Source organism: Clarias gariepinus, chromosome 15 (genome assembly GCF_024256425.1).
Source record: "Clarias gariepinus isolate MV-2021 ecotype Netherlands chromosome 15, CGAR_prim_01v2, whole genome shotgun sequence".
Lineage (NCBI taxonomy): Eukaryota > Metazoa > Chordata > Actinopteri > Siluriformes > Clariidae > Clarias > Clarias gariepinus.
The window spans coordinates 9,353,430-9,375,538 of NC_071114.1; the positions used below are offsets into that span (position 1 = coordinate 9,353,430).

Here is a 22,109-nt window from a genome sequence, read left to right on the forward strand (position 1 = left end):
TAACAGAGCTCTGTTGTGAAGGATTGAGGTCAGAGAGGTGACGGTTGGCCTTTTGGAGCTACTGAGGGAACGTGAACATGGTGATGGAGGGTACTGTTGTCCTTGAGGGTGTGGCTGACAATGCAGCAGCTTTAGGAGTAAAGTTTAGTCAGGTCTGTGCTCTGGACTTTGAATTCCGAAAGGACTGGAGGACACCTATGAAGTGATTATTATTGGACTTGGAGAAACATGCTCCCCTCAGATTCATGTTGAGAAACATTACCAAGTTTTTCGGTTTCTTTTTTATGTCTGACATATTGGGGAAAAAGTCTTTAAAAGTAAAATCTTTGCTTGTTTATAAAAATGGTTATGATATTGTTGTAATATAAAACAAACAGTCAGTGATAAGCATCTGGTGTTTTCCAGGTATTGTAACCGTGTATATGTTTTATACAGATTAATGTTTTAACTTAAATTAGTTTTGGAAGAATAAAGTTTTTAAAGTTATGTTAATGTTTTAATTGTTGGTGTATCATTAGGCCAATTTCTTTTTTATAGAAAAACAATCACTTGAACCAACTACATGAAAGGGCTACAATGGGAGACAACCTACTTTTTTGAATAGATGAAAAGTTGGGCCTAGAGCAATATAATAAATTGAGCCCACAACCAATACTACTTGAGCTAACTTAAATATTTGAATTTAAAGTAAAGTGAACTTAAGGGTTTTTAAGAGTTTTTGTGTTAACTAAACAGCAACGTAAAATATTTAGTTTGGCCAGCTAATTTCTCCAAAAGTTGAATAAGCTTAAAAAAGCTGTGCAACCTGTTACTAAACATTTTTACGTTGCAACGACTTATTTTGGTTTTAACAGTGTACTTGCAGCAACACCAGAACCAACTTTGTAACTTATATAACTTCTTCTGCCAAGCAAACTGTAATGAATTTTTTTCAAACTATTGAAAACTATTTAAACGATTTATTTGAGCATTGATTATTATGCCTACATACTTAGGCTACCCTGTGCACCACTAGCGAGCTGAAATGTGATGATGACTGTCTCATGAAATCTCAGTAGAAATGTGAATTGGCTAATTTGCTAGAGATCCAGGGTCTGTTTTCTGTAACATGTGGTGCAAGTAGTATACATATACGCTTTGCCTGTCGAGTGTCACATTATCACAACTGAGCCAATGATTCTTCTCTCTCGCGCGCGCTGTGGGATTGTGGGTAATTGTCTCCCATTCTCAGTCTCAGTGCGCGTGCATCACTCGTATATTCAAGATCTGTGCATGCGTGTACTGTTTACTATAGTGTGATCATGTGTGTGTGCGTAAATCATTATTTTTTATTTTGTAGTAACTGTATTGCAACAGAAAAAGATTGTGAAGAAAAAGATTAAAAAGGCTGTAGCAGTGCAGAAGATGAATTTGTTTAGAGGAGTGATTCCGTGTGTGTGTGTGTGTGTGTGTGAGAAAGAGAGAGAGAGAGAGAGAGAGAGAGAGAGAGAAAGTTGTCCTACACAGTAGCCCCCCCGCTTCTGCTTCTTCCCTTGTCTAACACAAGTTCTTTTCAAAGGTAAAGTACAGGTTAATTTGTTTCATTTTTACTTTATGTTTTGTATTAACCCAAAATATTTTATATGAATATTTTGGGTTGTGAAACGAATCTGAGTTTCCATTATTTCTTAAGGGGAAATTCACTTTGATATACAAGTGTTTTGCTATACAAGCACACTTCCAGAACAAATTATGCTTGTGATCTGGTTCCAAATAAGACCCACACTGTTAAACCATGATGCTTAAACTATGATGCTTTTTTTACAGTAGTTGATTGTACATTGTACAGAGACCTAAATTATTCTTTAAATACAATAATTATTGTGCTAATATTATACTAATATGTATACTAATAATAATAGATTGTTTTTATATACCTCCAGTAAACTACACAATATTTTAATCTTTTGGCTTATAAAATGCACCATGGAAGAAAATAGCACTAATAAAGAAACTGCATTATTAAAATCATCAGTGATCAAACTGTCTCTGGAGGAACAGGAACTCTCTGCAGTTCTGAAGTCATTCACCTCTAAACCCCCCTCCCCAAAAAGATCTAACACAGTAGTAGATCGAGAGATTTAGATGTAGTTTAGGAATATTTTAAACTAGTCAAAATAAGAAAAAATATGCTTTACACGTGCGCGCACTATACTGGTGATGCATGTGCACTGAGACTGCGTATGGGAGACGATTACCCACAATCCCTCAGCACGGGAGAGAAAAAAAACATTGGCTCTATTGTGATCATGTGACGCTGGGCAGACGTATACGTACTACAGTACTCATATATCTACAGTACCAATACTTCAGGCTTGCAAAATGCTTGCAGAACAAGTTACTCACAATGCAAGGTTCCACTGCATGTCACAATGTCACAATACAGTTTAGATCTTTTGAATATACTGTATATACTGATTTTGGAAAATATTGAATATTTTCTATACACTGTTATTGTTGTTAATAAGAGGAGAAGATAAAGAAGACACAAGAAGTAAATATACACCCCTCATTTTATAATTAAATACTGTGTACTCTACAGATGTGTAGATGAAACACTTATCATGAGACTAATAAAAAAAAAAAAGGCTTAGGTTTGCTTGGAAATATAAAGAATGGACTGTGAAGCATTGGAAAAAGGTCATGTGGTCTGATGAATCCAGATTTACCCTGTTCCAGAGTGATGGGTGCATCAGCGTAAGAAGAGAGGCAGTGAAAGTGATGCACCCATCATACCTAGTGTCTACCGTAAACCAGCGGGGACAGCTTTATGACCTGTGGTTGCTTTTGTTGATCAGATCTAAGTTCAACAACATTATGTGCTCAAAAAAATGAGGTCAGCAAACTACCTGAATATACTGAATAATCCATATCTCAAGGTGATAATGCTAGAATGCATCGAGTTTGAATTGTCAAAGAATGGGTCAGGGAAACATAATTTTCACACATAAATTTGTCACCACACAGTCCAGACCTCAACCTCTTTAAGAATCATTGGGATGTGCAGGAGAAGGTTTTACACAGCGGTCTGATTCTCCCATCATTAGTACGACAAGAAGTTGGAGAGAAATAAATGTGACTGTCGAAGGAAATTAATGTTAAATAAATGTTGTGACATTTCCTAAGCTTATCAAAAGGTGCAACGGCAAATGGTGTGTTTATAGATATTTGTGAGGTCAGATGTTGGACGAGAAGGCCTGGCTCGCAGTCTTTGCTCTAATTCATCCCAAAGGTGTTCTATCGGGTTGAGGTCAGGACACTATGACCAGTCAAGTTCTTCCACACCAAACCCGCTCATCCATGTCTTAATGTCCTTGCTTTGTACCCTGGTGCGCAGTCATGTTGAAACTGGTGTGGGGTTGTCTTTCAGGGCTTTCTAGTGAAAGAAACTCTTAATGCTTCAGCATACCAAGACATTTTGAATAATTTAATGCTCCCAACTTTGTGGGAACAGTTTTGGGATGCCCTCTTCCAACATGACTGTGTACCAGTGTACAAAGCAAGGACATAAAGACATGGATGAGCGAGTTTGGTGTGGAAGAACTTGACTGGCTTGCACAGAGTCATATATAAACGATTTCATGACTAATTGGTTCAGTTTACAAGCATGGTTATGGAATGAGTCAGTGACCATTTGAAAAAGGGGTTATCTCAGTTTTGAATGGCTGCAACCTTAAACCTTAATCATCAAATAACACCAGTGATGATCACTGTATTGTGATATGCTGATATGCACTTTATCGCACTGATGTTGCTCGTGCTGCTGATGGTGGTCACACTGAGTTAAAAAGTTAAAATGGTTTGGTAAAGTTTCATTTAAAAAAATACAGCAAATTCAGTATACATACTGAGTACACCTTACACTGATTGTCCCTAAGGTTCAGTTATGTGCAGTTTTTTTCCTATTATGCAATTTATTTTATTTTCTATTATGTGCAGTTGTTTTTATTTCATTTAATTTTATTTAATTTCACAAAAGATTCACCCTTGATCGCACTACACCCTTGAAAGCACCGTTCGGGTATTGTATTTTTAGGTCTGTAACATTAATATTCATCTTAAGAGGCAATCCTCAGTCCTGGGCTCTTAGTCAGGATCAGTAATTAAGTGGAGCTGGACTGTGATTGCAGCACTGCTGCCTCTCTCAGCGGTGACCCAGGATTGGTGGAAAACCCAGGTTTCGCTGACAGACATCCCTCCTCTCCCCTCCTCCTCCTCCTCCATCTTTCCATCCTCCCTCCCTCCCCTTCTCTCTCCCTCCTCTTCTCTCTTTCCGTTGTCACAGCACCCTGGCTGCCACCTCCCCAGCCCAGGCGACAACGGTGAAGACAAACACATCCACACACACACACACACACACACACTGCTGCTGTATCCTCACTTATGTTCTTTCTGGCAGGTGGGACAGATTTACACGCCCAGGTGTTTGTTGGCGCCAGCAGCTTGACGAGATCACGTGTAATTGCGCGCGATCTTCCCAAAATAAGCGCTTCGAGTGTCCGCGCGATCGAGTGTCCGCTTAAATCACTGCAGTGATGGACTGACGAGATCTCCTTCAGGTCTGTGCTGGATCTGAGGATGTGCGGGATCCAGGGGAGCCATATGGGATTGTTTACAGCACCGAGAGGCCCGCTGGAGGATGAAGCGCCGGGTCTGAAGGTGTCCGTGTAGGATGCGGGGATTAGCAGCGCAACGCGTTTCTCCTGATTTAGTCTCCGCGTGATGCGCTCGTATTTCTGTCTCGTCCGACTTTGTTTAGGTTTAGCACAAACCCATGCGGTAGCCATAGTAATGGTGTGACTGGACTGATGCTGGATAGGCGCACTCTGCTGGAAATGGAGAGCTTTAACCTATTTTAGTCTCCTTTTTTTTTTTTTTTTTTAAAGCAGATTTTCTTTGAAAGACTTACTTTGGATGCACAATATTATACATGTCATTAAGTGTTATGCAGATGCAATGAGGCTTCCTCTAATCTGCAATCTGTAGCACCCATTTCTGCTAGAGGAAAAGGTTCTGGAGGTTCAACAATGCCGAGCTCTCGCCTCGGTGCTGGCTTCGTGGACTTCTGGGTGGATGGCTCGCGTCGAGATGTTTCCCTCGAGGACTTCTACACCGTGGGCTCAGAACTGGGGAGGCAAGTATACTACAGTCTATAGGTCAAAAATCCTGGTCCAGTTTTTCATTTTACAGTATATCGCCTTTATATCCCCCACCCACCCATGCACACACCTCCAGTTAGTGTGGTGATGGTGACGTCTAAGTATGAAGACAAAAATGGGGGAAAAAAACTTTCTGTAAATGTTGATGCCAGGGTGAGTGTGCTCCTTTAACGCTGGGTTTCTGCCGTGTTCCTAGTAAAGATGTCTTGCTCTAGTATAACAGCTGTAATTGGGTCATGTGATTGCATCATTATCTCAGCTTGTAGACATTTATGATCCTGAATTGTTGTTTTTCCTGAATGTTGCACTGGTTGGCGATTCAAGAGGAGACAGGATATGTTTCGCCGGCGCTATCAAAGTCGGATGTTGTTGCATGTCGTATCACAAATTACATTATACTGGTATTAACGGCAGTCTGTGGCTCAAGAAGAAAACCAGAAATAGATGCATGGATTAACAGGAGGAAGGGGGAAATTAGGTGAAGTGGCCCAGCTCTGTGCATTCACCGAGTTTGACCTCTGACCTCAGACACCTGACACACAGACACACACGCATACTGTACAGTATGCTCTCGTGATGGTGGAGCCGATGCTTTGTTCTCAGTGCCTAATGACATTTAAGTTAGGCTTTCCTGAAGCCTGAGGTGCCGATGTGTTTAATCACAAGTCAGCAGATGGAGTCTTGCTCAGACCCCCTGTGTGTTGTGATCTCGAGCAGTCATCCACTGACGATTAAGCGTTAAAAATTTCACAGAACCAAAGAAAGCCCTTCAGCACCTCCACTCTCATAGCAGTTGATGTGTGAATTCCAGCTTCGTTTTGGGTAAAGAAGGAACACTACTTGATGTGTTGAATCTAATCTAAGACACTGGATGAAACATGGGTTAGGTTTAAAACATTTGTAAGGCATTTATTACAGCATTAATGCTTGATCTAGGACCATTTAATATATTAATTATTTGAATATCGGAAATACTAATGTTGGCACAGAAGATAGTGCTCCTGAGCTTGGGGTTCTGCCTGAGTGAGTTTCCTTTATGTTCCCTGGTTTTCTGCAACCTCTGCAAAACATAGATTTGATTCATAAAATGGTGTCTTATGAATAAATGTATTCAACTGCTAGAAACGCTGTTTCTTATTAAAACAAAAAAAAATCTTCTGATAGAGTTTTTCGAACTTAGAAGTAGGCCACCAGTTTGGAAGAAGGACGCTCACAGCTTGAGCAGGATTGGGCAGGACAGCTGTGTGGTGACTCAAATCAAAGCTCTTACTTGGTGGCATGATCACATACAATACCCCACTGATTCCTCATCAGTTGCATGTTTGCACTACCCCAGTTTCCAAGATTATGAATTGCATCTTCATCTTGGATCCAGCACTGAGCATCATTTATTTACCACTGATGACTTGATTGATTTTTTTTTCTCTCCAGAGGCGCCACATCAGTTGTGTATCGCTGTGAAGAGAAGCAAACAGAGAAGCCCTATGCAGCCAAGGTCCTGAAAAAGACTGTAAGTCAGCTTGCTGTTGGAGTAGTAAGTTAGCCATTAGCCATAAACTCAAGAAGAGTGTTCGATACATTTTAGCACTGTCATATCATTGCAGATTGACAAGAAAATTGTGAGAACAGAAATTGGGGTTCTACTGCGTCTTTCCCATCCAAACATTGTAAGGACTTGGGTATTTTTAGAGTCAATAGAAAGATTTTTTTTTTGTTTACACTGTATGTATAAAAATTTTGCATGGTTTTATTTAGGTATACATGCTTTTGCCACACAAATATTAGATTTCTTTTAACATACAACATAATTTGCAGCATTATTTCCTTTTTTCCCACATGGCTTACAGATTCGCCTGAAAGAGATCTTCGAGACAGAAACAGAGATCTCTCTAATCCTAGAGCTCGTCACTGGTGGGGAACTCTTTGACAGGTGTGCTGACTGAAGGTCTATTTCTGTCCTTATTAAAACAATGAAGGTAACAAGATATGCTTTTGACGAGGGATTAGTGATTTCAAAGCACAGAGGAAAAGAGCAAAGGTATTTCTACTAACATTAACAGTTGAGAGATTTTTTACTGACGGTGAATTTTGTTTTCTGTCTAAGTGTGGTGAAGCAAAGCTTTTCCAGTCCTGCAGAGGTAAAACGGAAAACGCACTTACAATGATATATTAATAAAGGTCATTAATTTGTTAGATTTCAAAAGATGACTTTTTGACCCATCAATATACACACTATATTGCCCAATGTATTCGGAACTGGTGTGGGTTTGTTTTTCAGGAGTTAGGCTCGGCCCCTAACTCTTAATGCTTCAGCATACCAAGACATTTTGGACAACTTCATACTTCCAACTGTGTGGGAACAGTTTAGCGCTGTCCCCTTTCTGTTTTAACATGACTTCTCACCAGTGCACAAAACAAAGTCCATAAAGACATGGATAAGCAAGTTTGGTGTGGAAGAACTTGACTGCCCTCAAGTCCTGACCTAATTCTGATAGAACACCTTTGGGATGAATAGCGGGGACTGCGAGCTATTCCCAGAGAATGACTCGCAGTAGAATGAGCCAAAAAAAGATATCCATATGTCAGGAAAGGATATGATATATTATATTATATTAATATAATATTAATAATATTCTCATATTATTATGATAATATTGTCATATATATTAACATATAGCAATACATTTAGTATGGAAATATTTCTGCAAGTTTTTGTATAAATTTGCCCGCACTACAACTTGGCACAGGTTTTACGCCGGATGCCCTTCCTGACGCAACCCTCCCATTTTATCCGGGCTTGGGAATGGCACTGCATCTAGTGGCTGGGGTTTTGGGCACTGGCTGGGAATTGAACCTGGGCCTTCCGCATGGCAAGTGAAATTAATGACCTTTGTTAATATATCATTAATATATATAATACATCCTAAGTAAGTTTTCAATTTTATCGCTGCAGCACTGAAAAACACTGTAAAAAATTTTTTTAATAGTTTTTCCTTAACAAATTGAGTCTAAGTGGATAAATGGTTTTCACTTGAGCATTCTTGTCTTTTTCAACGAAAGGCCAAAGACCAGCAAAAGCTCAACAGAATATAAAAAACAACCTGAGTAGTGAATGTCACATTAACTTCTCCTGGCTGCACAGTGAGCCTTATTCATCTCCTGTCATGTAACTGTTCATGTTCCAATGTGGCATGGGGTAGAAATGTCAGCATGGTCGGCATCATTTGTGAATTTTGGCTTTAAAGATTTCTAAAGCTTAGCTACGTCATTTAGGCTCATAAATAGCCTCACCGTAAAATGTACATGAGAGAAGTTATGACTGTCTGCAGTATTTAAAAATGTCATTTATTTCCCAGAATATAGATAATCTAGCAGCCTAATTTAAACCACTGTGATGTTACAGGAATGAGAACTGTATGTTCAGGCTCATATACACGGTCTTACTTTGTCCTCAAAGCTTCAGATGTGATCCCACACTCACGCTTGCAAAAAGGTCACACACATTCATTGGTTACATCCTGAGGGATTCCAAGCCTGATTACATCATCTTGAGAACAAGCAATTCGAAAAGTGTGCTTTTCAAATTCAAATTTAAAATGTATTTGTCACATACACAGTCATACACAGTATAATATGCAGTGAAATGCTTATACAACCACTCGTGAGCTTAAAATTAAGATTATCAATAAGAAATAAATTATGGAATAGAATAAGAATAAAATATAGAAAAAACAGCTGTAGAAAAAAATGGAAGAACAAAATATAAAATATAAAACCAAAAATATTTGTTAAAACTTAGCTGTACAAAATAAAGGCAATATGGCTGTACAGATGTGGAAAATATGGAAACTGGTGTGTAAATTGATATAGAATTTAAATAGAAATGTCCAGGGAGTGAGAAAAAAAGGCATGAATGTAAAGACTTTTATTTGTGCTGGTTTAAAACACATTATCTGTTCCTTCTAAGTAACGTGCCTGAGTTTGGTTATAGTTCTAATTAAAATTGTATATTAAAATCTGAAAACAGTACTCTCTGTTGGATTTTAATTAATTTTGTATATAATCACATTTATTTTGGCTTATGGCTCTATAATTCATGACAACATGCAGGATAAATGTAGGAAATCTTTGTTTGTTTTTTTAAACTCATAAGCTGAATGTTTTTTTATTGTCAGGATTGTGGAGAGGGGTTACTACAGTGAGCGAGACGCCGCTCATGTAATCAAGCAGATCCTGGAGGCAGTGGCGGTAAGGCCTAGGATTACTAAGAAGTTTTTTTTTTCATATTTTTACTTGTCATTTTTTAGATTCTCATATTTTAAAGGTAATTGCCATTGCATCACTTGAGGGTTAAAAAAAAAATCTTAATTGCAAACCTAAATAGTTTTTAGGACATGTTTATGATAATTAGTTATGGATCATTACCGGGCAGTTATGAATATTCGGGCGAAAAGGAGACGAAAGAATCATCCATCCCTTCACGTCAGCCATTTTACACATATCAACATATTAGCTGTACATCTTACACCCTGCTAAACACACAGATGGTATCAGAAGTAAACTTTTTTTCCCATGGAATGCCTTGAGAGATGAACACACTCCATAGGCACGTCGAGGCTTGTTCTGACGGAAATCTGATGAGCAATAATTGGATCATATTAAGTCCTTCGTATCAGACAGACAATCCGCTGACACATGATGTGCAAATTGATTATAGACTTTATAAATGCAATTTCCAGACCCATCTGTTCAGGTGTCTTTGTCGTGACAGTTGTTGTGGACAATACCTACAGTTATATGAATAAATGATTGAGGCAAAATGATACGATAAAGACAAAATAAAAGTAGGACAAATTTGCAGGTGTTGATGCCATGATATTTATATAATATATTTATTTTAAAAATTCCTTTTTTTATGAATTTCTTTCATTTTTGTAAAGCTGCTTTGAGACAATGACCATTGTTAAAAGCGCTATATAAATAAAATTGAATTGAATTAAATTGAATATTTATGATGTAGTAAAAAGAAAATCATGAGTAAATATCGGTATAAATTTTCAGTCATTTATATTTTATCTTTTATACTCTTCATCTTAAAATGGATTAAAATAATTTTTACCTAATCATCTACACACAAACTCCATAGGACCAAAGTAAAAACAGGTGTTATTTTTTTATTAAATGTAATTAAATTACATTTAATTTTATTTCTTTATTTATTTCTTTATTTGATAAGTATTTAAACCCATCACTTAGTACTTCGTTAAAGCACCTTTGGCAGCAATAACAGCCTCGAGACTGCTTGTGAATGATTCTACAAACTTGGCACACATTTCCTTTGGAAGGTTCTTCTATTAATCTTGGCAAAAACATTCAAGCTCAATCAGGGCAACATCAGTGCACAGCAATTTGTGGTCTCTCCAGAGATGCTGTATTGGGTTGAGGTTCAGACTGCAGGATGTTCACATAGTTGTTCTGAAGCCACTCCTGTATTTTCTTGGCAGTATGCCTTGGCTTGTTGAAATGTATGTAAGCCTTCATTTCAGCCTGAGATCCTGAGCACTCTGGAGGAGATTTTCACTCAGGATAGTTCTGCATCCCTATTTTATTTTTCTCTATACTGACTAGCCTTCCAGTCCCAATCGCAGAATAGTATCCCCACAGCATGATACTGCCAACACCGTGTTTAAATTGAGGGATGGTTTTAATGAGGTGATATGCAGTGCCGGATAGCTTTATTCCAAATAGTTCAATCTTTGTATGATTGGCCAGAATTTAGTCTTTTTGGGCTCTTTGGCAAACTCCCAGGGAGCTGTCATTTATTAAGGAATCACTCTACCATGAAGGCTTGAATATTGGAGTGCTGCGGTGATGGCTGTTCTCCTGTAACTCTCTCCCATCTCCACAAGGGAACTCAGGATCTCATTTATAGTGACACTCTGGTTTTTGATTACCTCTCTGACCAAGGCTCTTCTTTCCTGATTATTCATTATGGCTGGGCGACCAGGTCTAGGGATCTGTTGGTTGTTCCAAATCTTTTCATGTGAAAATGATGGAAGCTACTGTGCTCTAGGGCAGATTCATACTGCAGACATTTTCTTGTGTCCTTCCCCAGATCTGTATCTTGACACATTCTTGTCTCACAAATAATTTCCTCAAGCTCATGTCTTTGTTATGACTCTGACATTTACAGTACAGTGACACCTTATAAAGTCACATTTACCATTTACAGTGACACCTTATTAAGACAGGTGTGTGCCTTTTCTAACTATGTCAATGAAATCAGTTAGGCCCTGATGGATCAAGTTGTAGAAGCATCTCAAGGACAACTGATTGGACCAGGATGGGACATTTTAGTTTTTTTATATATAAATTAACAAAATACACCAATCACATGTTTTACTGTGTATTGTGTGTAGAATGATGAAGGGAAATACTGATTTTGGTTAAAACATCATAAAATAAGGAAAATTTGAAAAGATTTGCAAACTTTCAGCTGGCACTGTACATTAGAGATGGGGGACATAGATTTAATTATGTATCACGATTCTTTTCTGTGGCAACTTATATATCGCCACACTGACTCCAGAATCGAAAGAAATTTTAAAACTGATATTTTTACATTAATAATAAAGATGAACCGTGCGATTGGCCAAAATGACCAGATATGACTGCTTTTCAGTTTGATTGGTCATGATTAGTGATTTCCAAATCAACTTTAGGTATACCCATATTCTGTACCAAGCGCAGAAGCTTTAGAGAGATGCAACAGAAACTCATTTTTTATGGTGTTACCTTATCAAAAAAATCATATGAGACAAAGCCTCTGATTTGCCTTTTTCTCCAAACTCAAACCCACTCATTATACAGCTTTACACCAGTCTCAAAACACCAGGAGTGCTAATTAGTCAAAAATCGCATGTTAGAAGCCACTATAGAAGGTAGAAGTTTTTGTAGCCACTTAACCTGCGTTGTTAAGTTGAGCTTTGAGACTTTAGAGGTGTTTGAGGCGGTAAAACATCACAGTTTCTTTATAATCCAACAGATGCCGCACACGCTTGAACAATTTACACATATTCACCCCATGTGGTAGGAGTGAATTATTTGCTAAGTTTATATATGTAACGAGCTCACCCTATCATCCGGTGGAGATTGCGAGTTTAATTCCCGGGTGATGCTGTAACCTCTCGCAGCCGGAGGTTTAGGGAGAGCTGATTGGCCGCGCTCTCTCAGAGGGAAGGGATGAGAGGTACTTAGTGCTTCCAAATTAATCACTATCAAAGCCAATCAGGGGCGTCTGTGATCTCATGCAAGCGGAAGAAGCGGGTAGCGCTGTCCTCCGAGTGTGTTACGCCGCCCCCATTGCTGCTGAGTGAGCAGCTCGAAATATTTTGTGATATTTATATAATTGAAATTTTTATCGGCAATCACATTATTGTGTTGTGAAAATATTGTATCTGGAGGTGGCAGGTGCTCCCCATCCCTACTGTGTATAATCAGCCAAAAGGTTTTATAATGTGAACCAACTAAGGCTGTTTTATTCTACTTAGTCCATTTAGTAATGAATATAACCTGCCTTGGCAAAAAAAACAAATTACATCATTGATGATTTTGTTTGATTTTGGTTATATTGCACTGCGGAACATTTCATGTGTGAAAATGATTCCTCATGCTCTTAGAACTGCTCTTTAACAAATTGAATTCGCCCATGCAATGAGGAAACATTGATTGGATACCCTGGTCATTCAGTACATTCAGGTCATCAGCTGATTTCCTCTTATTGCCACATAACATTGCTGAGCCTAGACTGGTCCAAATGAACCAACCCCTGATCATAACACTGCCTACAGAGGCTTGTTTAGTGGGTATTACTATTACTTTTCCAGCTATTTTAATCATAGCTGTGATTTCTATTGTTGAGTTTTATTATACTGCAGCTCACAAAGCATTTAAATGATCTCCATACCTGTTTTTCTCCTCGCTTGTTTTCTAACAATAATGCAACGTTTTCTTTTTGGCCAGGCAGTGCATAAGAATCTACCTATGGTGCTTAACTTCAGTCCTGGAGGAGCAGAATTCATCACAGTTTTGGACATTATCTTGATTTCTTGTTCGACTCTTACACTTCAGAGCTAAAGCTAGAACAAGCTCAATATTTTCTCTAATACTAATCAAACCTTACAAACAGTAATATTATTTTCTTTGCCATGCTCTAGTATGCATTTCTGACATGGAGGAGTAATATTAACTAATGCTGTTTGTTTGATCTAAGACTAGAGAGATTTTACTGTTATGAAATGTAAAACTGGTGCAGAACGTGCGATAGTTGTGTTTTCATTCGGTATTGAGCGGTGTGGTGAGCAGATATGCATGCACGCTGCATAATTTGCAATAATCCTCTCAGAGAAAAAAAAAATACATTGCCATTTCCCCCATCCATTTTAATCTTATGAGCGGGATGAAACTGGGCTGCCTGATATGTGACAGCTTGGGAGCATGGAGCATGTCAGAGACAGAGAAAGAGCACAATGGTGGCCATATGCATGTTTTATGTATTTTGCAGAAAGCATTGCTCAGTACTGTAATCTTTATCAGATTGGAGCCTAGATACTATATTTTAGCTGTCTGTTGTTTGAAAGCTTGTTACTGCTTGTTTCTTTTCCCGATTTAATGTATACTATATAAAAAGATACATTCTTAATGTAAGAGCATTCTTAAATGACACAAGCACTCTGTGAAGAAGATTCATTTAATCTGCCTTCATGAAGAAGAGTCGTATCTCTCTGACTCAGATTTAACCTTCTCACTCCGGGTCCCATGAAGGCAAGATGATCCTCACCCAAGTCAAATTAACACCTTGTCATTTTCTGAAACCTCCTTCGATGCTCTTTACTGTATGTGTTACATATACAGTAGTACATATAGGCCTAGGAGTGACAAGAGTCAGGTTCCGGGTTTGCTAAATTGTGTGAAATTATTTCTTTTTTCCTCCACCTAGCATGATTTCCGTCAGTATTTTAAGACTGCGTTAACGAGACGACATCTGTTCTTTGCCTTCACACACTAACATAATTAACGCAGCTCTTGGCATAGAATGAGTCATACTGTACCAGCACTTTATCTTAAGGCTCCTAGACACCCGTGTGTCATTACGTGGATTTATAGGCAGCTAGAGTGGTAGGAAAACTAGGAGGAAGAGAAATGTTTCTAAAGGACTGGTCGAGGCACATCCTTCAACTTTTCCGACAGTAACGGAGGTTGCCGGAGGTGCTCCGGCTCTGTGGAGAGGCCAGCAAATATCATGAGCACTGTGAATGTCAGGTTTTGCAGGCAGATGTGAAGGTGCAGTGCCGAATGTGACCCCTCCACTGCCGCACTCGCGTTTTTTTTGGTTTGTTTAACCTGAACCTGGACATCAATGAGCCAGGGCTGCTTTGCTAGATTATACACGCATGCTCACGGTAGAACGCGCGCCGTCAATGTGCCGTGTAATCAGCATTAAGCGACTAATGAGTGAAATTGAAACAGCAAATCACCGATTAGTGCAACTCTGCCAAATTATACAGAGAGCTCGGATACTGAGCAGTTCAACGCGGCCTAAAATGAAAAAAGGAAGAAGAAAAAAAAGGGAAAGGGAATGAAGGGAAAAAAGCCCATCTGCTGCAGCTCTTTCAAACGACGGCAGGCATTTTCCATTTCAATTAATCTGGCCAGCCCATGGCCTGATTAAATTAAATCCCATAGGTTCCACTAGAATTCCTCCTTGCTCTCAGGCTATTCAGTGATTCAGAACTTCCGAAATAATGAAGGATTTTTCCACAGTGGTGCTCATTAGTTTGCCGACGATTTGCTTTTTATTATTATCATTGCAGGCGGTGATGGTGCAACTTGTTCTTTAGAGAATGACAAGATTTGTTTGGATTCAATTAATGAAAGTTTAAAAGGCTCCATATTATACCTGCACCCTAATAAGTACAACTTATTCATGTAGTCGGATTACACAATTCATCATCATTTTCTCTAAGTAATCATTTTTAATTCTTTGTTATGAATGGAAAATCAAATAAGTTGGGAAGAAAATCCGAAGACAGGGTTATGTGATGTGACTCTGACGGGGGTCTATCCCAGGAGACTTAGGGCACAAGGCGGAGTACACCCTGAACAGTGTGCCAATCCATTGCTGGGCACAGACACACGCACTCACAATTTGAGAAGGCCAGTTAGCGCCAAGTGGCTGTTACAATGGAAATCCTTTTATAGCTGTGGAACATCTAAAACTACCAGCATTTTCATGTGAGTAAAAAAGATTAATCTGTCAAGTCAGGACATTGATCAAGTTGATCTTTATTGTCATTAGAATCATATAGGATGTGCCGGGCACAGGCAGATAAATTAATGTTTCTCCTGCACCCAAGGTGCAAGATACATATACAGTATGACATACACGGTCCTGACAGGAAATAAATAAAGTGGCACAGGAAAAGGAATCATCGGGGGGGGGTATATGTGTGTACACAGAGGGGCTGCGGAGGCTCCATACTCATGAATAACATTTAACATGACAGTAAGACATTGGAACTATAAGGTTAAAAGCTGTGACTTTTAGTGTAAAGTAAAAAGTGTCAGTAAAGCAATGGTTGTGATAAGAAACATCGCCTCACGGAAACCCAGCAATTGAACATTTAGACATTTTCATTCCATCTGAAAATGTTTTGCAAATGAATTCTATTACACACAGCAAATACACACAGATTAGCAAATTGTACTTAACACTAGTTAAACGTGCTTACAATGTCCTGTCTGCACATGAATAACAGCCTTTGCTTGAGCTATTGCTTGAAATGTGCTCTGAATTATATTTCGATGTAGCATCTAAGGTTCAATGTTTTTTTTCTGTCTGTCTGTCTGTCTGTCTGTCTGTCTGTCCTGTTTGCAGTACTTGCATGAAAATGGGGTTGTTCACAGAGACCTCAAACCAGAAAACCTGTTATATGCTGATTTGTCAATAGATGCTCCCCTCAAGATAGGTAACCAAATACAACTCCTAATCTGTTTTCTTACAGTATGTCTTTCAGATAATATAAGGATAATCCTTGATCATTATGGTAAAATGTGTCTACTGATAATGCAACACAATGTATGAGAAGATTCATTTATCACTGGCATGTTATCTGTAACTTGTCCACAGCTGACTTTGGTCTGTCCAAGATAATAGACGAGCAAGTGACGATGAAGACGGTGTGTGGCACTCCTGGTTACTGCGGTGAGTTCCTGCGAATAGCTTTAAAATTAAATAAATGGAATAAAAAAAGGGTAAATATTAGCACATGTGGCTGAAACTATTCCTAAAATTAATTCTTGGTGGCATAACCAAGAATTATTTTTAGGAAGTAGGAGGGGGAGTGGCATTGTGGCTTAGTGCTTAACACTGTCGCCTTGCACCACCAGGGTCCGGGTTCGAATCCCGTCTGTGTGCGTGGAGTTTGCATGTTTTCCCTCTGTGCTTGGTGGGTTTCCTCCCACAGTCCAAACGCATGCAGATTAGGCTGATTGGTGTTCCAAAATTGCCTGTAGAGTGTGTATGTGTGTGTGCCCTGCGATGGATTGGCACCCTGTCCAGGGTGTACCCTTCATCGTGCCCTAAGTCTCCTGGGATAGGCTCCAGGCCCCCCACAACCCTGAATACAGGATAAAGCGGTATAGACAATGAGAGAGTGAGTGAGGTAGGAGTGGAAGTATACAAAATAAAATTGTCATGAGATCGCTTCATTAAAAATGATAAGTATAACAAGCTCTTTTAATTAAATTCCAAGCAGTATAGGAGTGGTGGTGGTGGTGGTGGTATTTAAAACTGGATACTTAATGATTTACTAGAAATAGAAGGAAATTATATCCCTATGCCCAGAGAGTAGCTAGCTGACTACACACACACATACACACACATACACACACTGCCTGGCAGAAAATGTCCTCACCCTGGATTTAACTAAAATAATAATTAAGAACCTTTTATTTGATAATTACAGTGATTATTATGGATCAGCAGGCCTCATATTATTTAACCCTAATTAATGCAGTAGGTATCTTCTCACTTTTTAAACAACCATGCCAGAAGGCATATCCTGTGGTCGTGGCAAAGTTGTAACTCTGTTTCATAAGGGCCAAATTACTGCCGTGCTTCAAGAAAAGAAAACAACTAAGGAGATTGCTGTACCTAATAAAATTGGGACTGAAAACCGCATTATTAAAACCTGGACGGATAGCGATGAACCATCATCTTCGAGGAAGAAATGTGGTCGGAAAAATATCCTAAATGACCATGATGGGAGATCACTTAGTGGAATCAAGACTTAAAAAAACAAAAACAAAAAAAAAAAAAACACCATAGTAGAATGTCTAATACAGCAATGTCTAACAGTAAAAACAAGAGCATTATTTATTTATTTATTTTCATAGTAGTGTCGAATACAGGATACTGATTAATATCTGTAGTTGTGCATTGCTGATTGTTTTTCCATATTTCTATGTTTGACATAACATAATTAAAACTCTATTTAAAAAAAATCAGTCATTGAAAATGGCACCCACTGTTTGGAAACAGATTGGGCAGTAGGTGTATTTCCTGTTTGTCCTCTCGTTTTCCATCAGCTCCTGAAATTCTCAGAGGCAACGCTTACGGCCCAGAGGTAGACATGTGGTCCGTGGGAGTGATCCTGTATATACTGTGAGTAAACAACTAAACAAGCACTGTGAACAAACACATTACATCATATCCACCTGCAGTGCAGCCTTTGGCATAAAGTGACATTCACACTAAATCTGTCATGTTTCTTTCCCTTCTGCTCCCCCAGGCTGTGTGGGTTCGAACCGTTTTTTGATCCGAGAGGAGACCAGTATATGTACAGCCGCATCCTTAACTGTGACTATGAGTTTGTCTCCCCCTGGTGGGATGAGGTCTCCCTCAACGCAAAGGATCTGGTGAGGTTCAACCCGTTTACTGTCTATATATGTATAAAACTGTATATACCGTATGTCACTGTGTATTTTATGATATACAACAGATCTTAACAGTTGGTTTCTGTGATAGCGATCTAGAAAGACAGCATTGCTCTTTGCTTTTTTTTTTCTTGTACAGGTCAGTAAGCTTATAGTTCTGGACCCTCATAAGCGTCTGAGCGTGCAGCAAGCGCTAGAGCATCCGTGGGTGCTTGGCAAAGCAGCACGCTTCTCTCACATGGACACCACGCAGAGGAAACTGCAGGAGTTTAACGCTCGCCGCAAACTAAAGGTTAGATACAGCTCTGTGTGAATTACAGCAATTAAAGCAAATAGGTGCCCAATTATGAAACTTTATGATTTGCCTCACAGTTCTGGTTTGGTTGTTGTACTGTTGAGACCTTATTCCTCCACTGCTCAGCTATGAATTTAGATTGGATTCTGTCTCGCTTGGTCACATCTCCTAAATTAATAAAAGAAAAGCCTCGGTTTGATCCTATTGACAGATCGTCTACAGCAGGACCCCAATGACCACTTTAAATGTCAAATAAATCACTGCATATTTTTTATTTATCATCCAGTCAAACATAATCCTCATTATTTAAATGTGTAGCTCATGGCCATAGGATTTGATGGGGCAGAGTGACATTAATACAGCAGGGATGTTTCACTTAGTGAAGAAAGCTTAACCAGGGTTGCAAGGTTTGTGCAACATTCCCAGCCTAACTACATCCCAAAATCTGAAACTGGAAAAATAAGACACATTTGTCTTTTCGTCTTCGACCTTTGCTGAGATAGCACCATGTGAACATGCATGTCTGATATACACACATTATATACTCTATAATTCCACTTTCCCAATCTTAATCTCTTGGGTACATCATAGACATGATGGATCGACTTGGACTGTGTGTTTGTTTGCTGAAATTTTATTAGGTTTTATTAAAATTACTTGGTATAAAACAAAATCTTGGCTGAGAATTTTTTTTTTTATTCGAATAATCTGGCAGCCCCACTAATCATCACTTGAACAGTTATTAGGCTTTTGGCAATAGACAATCAGCATGCATCTGTCAAATACCAACAGATTTATAAATCTTTGGTTATTTAAAAAAATATATTTAGTAGATCAGAATATTAGAAATGTTTTATACACCTATTTGCTTTAAAGTTATTGAGTTTTGAGTTTAATTTATTCAATTCAAGGATCTACTGTACTTACTATAGGATTGCCATAATAAATATACCTTTGATAATGGTTACACAACTACAGACCCCTGGCAGTGCATGGACCCAGTAATGATCAATTAGACCTCATCTAAACTGTATTACAATGTTAATGACATGTGTCTGGTTATGTCTCTTATTATATTACAGGTTTTTCTGTGTCTTATAGTCTTTCATAGTTTCTTTAAAAAAAAAAGAAAAAAGGACACCAGGGCATGTTCTCTCCACCTAATTGTTGCTGGAATTGTCAAGGCTATCAAAAAAGCTTTTTGCAATTACAGCAATGCTTTCCCCATGCACATTTTGAGATGATTGCACACCCAAGAGGGCCTTGAGAATCCTGTTAATCGTATTAATTTAGTGTAATTTGTCTCACCACTGGTGCATAGTACATTAAGTCCATTATTACAAAAATCTGTTGACTTGCAACTGCAGTCTGAATCTGGTTTTAAACACCAGTCTACCTAAAAAGAACTATAAGCTTTGGTTGAATGTTGAAACAATTTACACAAAATCCTTTGTTTCTTAAGGCTGCCATGAAAGCTGTGGTTGCGACAAGCCGCATGCATGAGGGCTCGAGGCGCCGCACTGACAGCTGTGAGATCCCCAACTCTGACAAGAATTCACGGCAATGCAGCATGGCAAAAGGCGTGCCCATGGACACCCAGAGCGAAACCATGCTGGATGAAGAAGGCACGGACAAGACTGAAAAGAAAGATGCATCACATGACAAAAATTCCCCTATTCAATCCCCCCTGAGCCCCAAAACCTCCACTCTGACCATGGCAACCATGCCAACTAGGCCACCGCTAAAGGCAGAGGGACTGAGACAGCCCTCAGTCATGGCCATGGCTCCAGTGGTCCGGCCCAGGGTGCCAAAGAAAAGTTGCTCGGTGGATCCAGGGGTTAAGCATGAGCCCTTGCCTGTCCTCGCCAGCCCACCCAGCCCGAAAAGCATGAGTAATGGATTTGTCGAGACGGGAAACAGCACAGCAGAGTGTCAATGAGTGTGGGATCGCAAATAAACTGTCATCCTGTACAAGCTATCATCTCACTACTCAGTCAAGCTGAGGAAGCCTCTCAGATGAGTAGTTATGTGTCTTGGAAATAAGTCCAGCTTACTTAATGTACTACAACTAGATATTTGAAATCAACTGGAAATCTGTCATTAAAGACACAGCCGGTGTTGGAATGAATGGCATTATTATGAGGATGGCACATTTGTGGATATATATCATACTGTAGAGAAAAGGCACAATATAACAGACCGGGGCCTGAAAATGGATGTTTGTAATGTTTCTTTTCTCTTTCCTGTTTACAAATTTTAACACTGATCTTTTAGTTCTCCAAAAAAAATGAACTCTTTCTGAAAACGTCAACTTTCAAATTTCCCCTAATGCTATGTTACTGATAGAGTTAAGATGCTGCAATGAGCCTGTTTGCTTTGCATGCCAGTACCTGTGTACATGAAAGTGAATTTCTTATCTTGGAATTTATTTCTGTATTTTTTTATAGGTTGTGTTAGAGAATGTGGAAGTTTATATTGTATATACAGTACTCTTTTAAAGTAGACATATACATTTAAAATTATCCTTATGCTAATTTGCCTAGTGCACTCTATGTGCGGGCAAGAATATCACCCATTCCGATAGAACATTCAGCCAAATTCTGAGTATTTCTTTTCCTGATTTTCCTCTAAAGGAAATAGTATATTGAATGGAAGTGAGGAAATGATTAAAAACCTTTCTGCCGGACCTATTTACTCATAACCATGTACAAGGGTGTAAATAACACGGCTACATAATATTGTAAGACTGTAGTTGTGTACATTATGTTAAGCCTTTAGCTCCACTCATGTTGCCACTGTGTTTATATTCTGTTGTATTTTATTGGCATGAAGCGTCACATTGCTCTCTTTTCAGATGTAAAGTACATACATTAAACCACACTGTCTACCTCTTTCTGTGCAGGGGCTTACGACCTCCCAAATACTTGTCTGGAAAAAGATAAAAAGTCTTCATATTAAGGAAGTAAAGGGGGTAATAGTATAGATCTTATCGGTATAGTGGAAACATAGACACCTGGCATGTGTTGCAGGAAATTGAGCTGCTTCTGTGGAAATGCACTGACTATTATAAAAAAAAACTATTATGTCATGATTATATAACCATTCCAACAATACCACACTATTATGTTGTGGAAATGGAGCTTTGTACATATTGCTGACATGCACGCCGAAATTGTCATCGCTGAAATACATCTATATGATTATGTGTGATAATTTACAAGTAATATACATCACTTAGATATGCTGACTTCAGTAAGGAGCCTACAAGCCAATGTAGATGCCAATTGTGTCGGATTGGGAATCGTGTTTCCAAGACTAATAAAATTGAGTTAATATCTTTCATGTTTTTGTGTGGAATGTGGAACTTATTATATTTTGTATATAATCCACAAAGGATTGCAGAGCCATTCTTTTTAACTTCTGTTTTATGGTTCAGTTTTTTCTCAGTGTTGATAATTTACAATCAAAAACCTAAAATTATTTTTTAATTGAAGAAACTAAATAATAATAAGTACAAGTAGCTATTCTGTTCTCTGGTATTCCAGCGGTACAGTGGCTTACTCTTGTCTGTGTGCAGGGCTTGCATGTTCTCCTTCTACTTTGTGGGGTTCCTTCAGGTT

The 22,109-nt window shown here is 38.7% G+C and overlaps 1 protein-coding gene across 1 annotated transcript; it reads left to right on the plus strand.

Annotated features, from left to right (window-relative positions):
- The first annotated feature begins 4,327 nt into the window (after positions 1 to 4,327).
- On the plus strand, positions 4,328 to 21,831 carry si:ch73-60h1.1 (calcium/calmodulin-dependent protein kinase type IV). The gene is made up of 11 exons (XM_053513368.1): positions 4,328 to 5,173; positions 6,630 to 6,708; positions 6,803 to 6,865; positions 7,046 to 7,128; positions 9,374 to 9,446; positions 16,135 to 16,225; positions 16,387 to 16,461; positions 17,847 to 17,922; positions 18,050 to 18,176; positions 18,334 to 18,486; positions 19,952 to 21,831. Exons 1-11 carry the CDS (start codon positions 5,067 to 5,069, stop codon positions 20,426 to 20,428), a joined length of 1,404 nt encoding a protein of 467 aa, XP_053369343.1. The 5' UTR covers positions 4,328 to 5,066; the 3' UTR covers positions 20,429 to 21,831.
- The last annotated feature ends 278 nt before the right edge of the window (positions 21,832 to 22,109 follow it).